Genomic DNA, 4,449 nt, shown 5'->3' on the forward strand with positions numbered 1-4,449 from the left:
CTCAAAACCGGATGCTATATACACGTTAGATAGCTCTGATGGGCCGGCCCAGTCGTACGCTTTAGGCGTTACCTCGACAGTTTGAGGTAAAGAGCGTCATATAGGAAATTCCAACGCAAATACATAGTACAGACCGAACTCTTTCTTTTAGACAAATTGGATCACTAATTGATGCAATTTCGTTTATTCGTAGAGCCCAAACTCTGTTTTTTTTACATAGTACAGCCCAAACTCGTACGGCCCAATTCAATAGCAGGGCTTTGCGTGTTGGCGCGCGGGTAACAAATCGAACCCGACACGTCGCTTAAACCTAATCCAGGCAGCGACGACGCCGCCGCCGCCCCCGAAACCACGTAGCGCTGCTCTGCCCCTATCTTGCAGTCACCAGCAGGGAGGCTCTGCGGCCTGCGCCCTGATGCGCTCGGTGTATTCGGCCATCTTCTGCCTGTCCCAGAAAAACTAGATCGGATGGGGAAAAAGGGCAAGCGGCGGGGCGAGGCCGCCGCTACGGGTGCGCCGGAGGAGGCTGCCGAGCAGGAGGCTCCCGCGGCATCCGCTGCCGCTTCTGATTCAGCCACGCCGAGAAGGAGCAGGCGACGGGGCGGCGACGCCAGGGCCGCGCAGGAGGCCTCCGCCACCGTACACGCACTGGATCCCGCCGATGCAGGTACGCACCTACGCCCGGCTACGCGTCTCGTTGAAATGGTGAAAATGCGTGTGTCCCTGGCTGCGGCTGCGGCTGCGGCTGCGGCTGCGGCTAGGGCCTAGGGTTTATCCATCTGGTAGTCGAATGCTTTGCTTCCTGCCCCTGATTTGCACTTTCTATGCCAATCTGTTTTTGCTTTCCTTGTGTTGCTTGGAGAAAGCATGTATAGCCGCACTGATTTTATGGCTTCTACAGGGAAGGGGACAACGGACAGGGAAAAGAAGCCTAAGCTCAACGAACGAAAGAAGAATAAGAGGGAGCAATCTCCTTGTGCTGCTGCATCGGGTGCTGATGCTCCCGCCACGGGTAAATCAGGCGATGACTGCACTGATGGGGAAGGTGTTCTAGGAAACTCTGAAGTTTGCAAGAAAAGAAAAAGGAATAAGAAGATTATGCAGGAGCCATCCTCTTTTACTGTGTCTGATGACATTGCTGTTGAGGTAAACAAATCCGGAGTTGGCTGCAAAAATGTGGAAGATGTACCAGGAGATGATGAAGCTGGTAGGCGTCCCAGAAATGAAGAGGATCTAGGCTTTTCTGCTGTAAACATTGCAGAACAGGATGTACCGAAGGGTAAGAAGCTCAAGCTGGGGAAACGGAATAAGAACAAGCAAGAACCATCCTTTCCTGCTGTAGTGGATGCTGCCATTGTGATTGGTAAATCTGAAAATGACAGTACAGATGGGAAGGGCGTTCCAGGAATTTCTGAAATTAGTAAAAGTCCCAGAAATGGAGAGGGTCAAGACTGTCTCGAGGTAAACATTGTGGCGAAGGAGACACTGGAGAGGAAGAAGCCTGAACCCAGGAAATGGAAGAAGAATAAGCAGGGGCGATCCCCTGCTGCTGTGTCTGATGATGGTGCTGTTGAGGCAGACAAATCTGGAAATGTTGGCACAGATGGGAATGGTGCTTTAGGAGATGCTCAAGTTAGTATGAGCACAGTAGAGCATCCATGCTGTCCAGAGGCGAACATGGCAGAGAAGGGGACACAAGTGAAGAAGAAGCGTAAGCCCAAGAAACGAAAGAATAATAAGGAAGGATCCCCTTCTGTTGTACTTGATACTGGTGCTGTTGTGGCAGATGAATCTGGAAGTAGCTGTATGAATGGTGATGGTGCACCACAGGATGGTGAAGCTAGTATTAGCCCTAGAGATGGAGAGGACCCAAACCGTCCTGGGGTAAACATTGCAGAGAAGGGGGTACCAAAGTTGAAGAAGAATAAGCTCAAAAAACGGAAGAAGAAGAACCAGGAGCAATCCCCTTCTACCTTGTTGGATGCCGGTGATGTTGTGCCAGATAAATCAGGATGTGGCAGCACAAATGTGGAAGCTGCACCCAGAGGTGCTGATGTCACTACGAGTCCCAGACCTGGAGAGGGTCCAGAATGTCCCAATGCAAACATAACTGAGCATTTGGTGGAGGAAAATAAAGTGAATGAAGACTTCTCTCAGGAACCTAAGCTCAAGAAACAGAAGAAATATAAGCAAGATCAATCCCCTTCTGCTATACCAGACACCAGTGGTGTTGTGGTGGATAAAATTGAAAAGGGCTACATAGAAGGCGAAGGAGGGGAAGGTCTACCAGGAGATACTGAAATCAGTATGAGTCCCAGAAATGGAAAGGGACCAGATTGTCCTGAGGTAAACATAGCTGAAAATTCGGTGGAGGGAAAGAATGAGAATAACGGAAACTCTCAGAAGCCTAAGCGGAAGAAACGGAAAAGGAAGAAGAGGGCTCAAGTAGCTGTTACTGAGGCACCTGCGGTGGGTGATGTCAGCTCAGATGAAAGGAAGGATGTGTGTAGGACAGGTACCGTGAAGGTTACAGGAAGTATGGGATACTCTATATGTGAATCTGAGGTTACTGCAAAAAATGTTGTCCAGGACATGTACTCACCAGGAGGATCGCTTGTAAGGTTTCAGAGGAAAAAACTTCTTATTCTTGATCTTAATGGTCTGCTTGCGGATATCACTCCAATCCACCGCAACTCTCGCGACTCTCGCTTGGCACATGCAAAAGTTCGAGGCAAATATGGTAAAGTTACTTCTTTAATATTCCTTGTGCAGCACTTTCCTTTTGGTATCAATCTGGATCGGAATTTCTATCTCATCAAAATGCTAATGTCATACTATTGCAACAGTCTTCATAAGACCATACCATGACGATTTTCTGAGATTTTGCTTCCAGAACTTTGAGCTAGGGGTATGGTCGTCGAGAATGAAGTACTGATTCTTTTCCCCTACACCTCTTCACTTGACATGATTTATCCGTACGGTGCTAATTCCAATTTTCTAATTCTCCAGAGTAAATGTGGATGATGTTGTCGATATCCTTATGAAAGATCTCAGGCGACACTTGCTATTCTGCTGGGTAAGTAATGGAAATGCATGTGTACTTGCTACTTCTAATCTCTGGCCAATTTTGTTGTTGATGGTCTCCACTTGGAGTATAATTGCAAGAAAGCCAAGGTGATGTGCATTTGCACAGTCCATGAAATGTGTGAAAATGTCATTTGCATTGCTATATTATTTTCGATTACTTTTTTCTGTTTCTCTTTCTGGAGTTACTCTGAAATCCTGATGCATTAACTGTTCTAATCTGCCCAGGATGCATCTCACTGCACTACTACCAAGTGTAGTACTCTTGAAAATCAACGCAAACCCTTAGTACTGAAGGAACTAAAGAAACTGTGGAATAAAGAGGACCCTGATCTTCCGTGGGAGCAAGGGGAATTTTCGCCTTCGAATACTTTGCTTGTGGATGATTCCCCTTACAAGGCTCTGTGCAATCCGGTACTGAGTTGTACCCTGCTCGTATTGTGTTGTATGTGTTGATGCTAAGCCTATCTGTTGCTATTCACATATATTTTATGTTGACATCTGTATTTTGCAGCCACACACTGCCATTTTCCCACAACCCTACAGCTACCATAACAGGACGGATAATTCATTGGGTCAGATTCATCATTTTAAGATTGCGTTACTGTTTTACATGTGTGGAATCATTAATGCTGAATGTTGTTCCGTAAACAGGACCAGGTGGAGATCTTCGTGTGTATCTAGAGAACCTTGCTGCTGCAGATGATGTTCAGCGTTATGTTCAGGAGCACCCTTTTGGTCAACCTTTCATTACTGAGAGTGATCCGAATTGGGATTTCTATGCAAAAATACGTGACAGACTGGAGAAGCGAGAGAAGTGTGCCGCTTGATGGTCCTGTGCCTTGATACAGTAAGCAAGAGCTTTGGCCGGGCTTGTGTTGGATGGCAGAGAGTTTTGACTCTGGAGTTCGTTTTGTTTCTTGGCTTGGCAGTTGGCATGACTACTTGTAGACAGGGGGTATTGGTGATTTGAACATCTTTTACTCTCTGTTGTTTCGGTCTGTGATTATCCTGAAGTAGTCAAGGCTAGGTGTTCACAAGGTCGTACGTATTACTTCACATGTACTTTGGTTACACATGTTGGCATGCGTCATTAGTCATTCTTTCCCCTGTTTCAAGGATAACAGTGTTGTTATAATAGTTAGATAGCATTTTAAAAAGTTGGTCAAGTATGTTTAAGGATGTTAAGAGTTTTGCCGGCTTGTAATTTTTCTCCTCTTGAGTAAGTGATGTAATCTTTTCACATTTGTTGAACTGTACCTCCAATGCTGTTGATACTTGCCAGAGTGGCAACAGATAGCATCATTGCAAATGGAGTTGGTTGTTCTATGTTGGGACTTGGAATCTTGTCGACTTTGTGCCCAA

The 4,449-nt window shown here is 46.4% G+C and overlaps 1 protein-coding gene across 1 annotated transcript; it reads left to right on the plus strand.

The window, feature by feature from the left end:
* Positions 1–288: 288 nt before the first annotated feature.
* On the plus strand, positions 289–4,449 carry LOC123045115 (uncharacterized). Its single transcript, XM_044468060.1, has 7 exons — positions 289–667; positions 902–2,740; positions 2,847–2,928; positions 3,010–3,076; positions 3,313–3,498; positions 3,599–3,659; positions 3,739–4,449. The coding sequence occupies exons 1-7, from the start codon at positions 469–471 to the stop codon at positions 3,912–3,914; spliced, it is 2,610 nt and encodes an 869-aa protein (XP_044323995.1). The 5' UTR covers positions 289–468; the 3' UTR covers positions 3,915–4,449.

This window comes from Triticum aestivum, chromosome 2B (assembly GCF_018294505.1).
Source record: "Triticum aestivum cultivar Chinese Spring chromosome 2B, IWGSC CS RefSeq v2.1, whole genome shotgun sequence".
Taxonomy (NCBI): domain Eukaryota; kingdom Viridiplantae; phylum Streptophyta; class Magnoliopsida; order Poales; family Poaceae; genus Triticum; species Triticum aestivum.

Coding starts and splice junctions, on each gene's coding strand:
- LOC123045115 (XM_044468060.1), top strand. CDS start 469: ATGGGGAAAAAGGGCAAGCGGCGGGGCGAGGCCGCCGCTACGGGTGCG. Junction 3,499..3,598: donor ACAAGGCTCTGTGCAATCCG/GTACTGAGTTGT, acceptor TGTATTTTGCAG/CCACACACTGCCATTTTCCC. Junction 3,660..3,738: donor CAGGACGGATAATTCATTGG/GTCAGATTCATC, acceptor TTCCGTAAACAG/GACCAGGTGGAGATCTTCGT.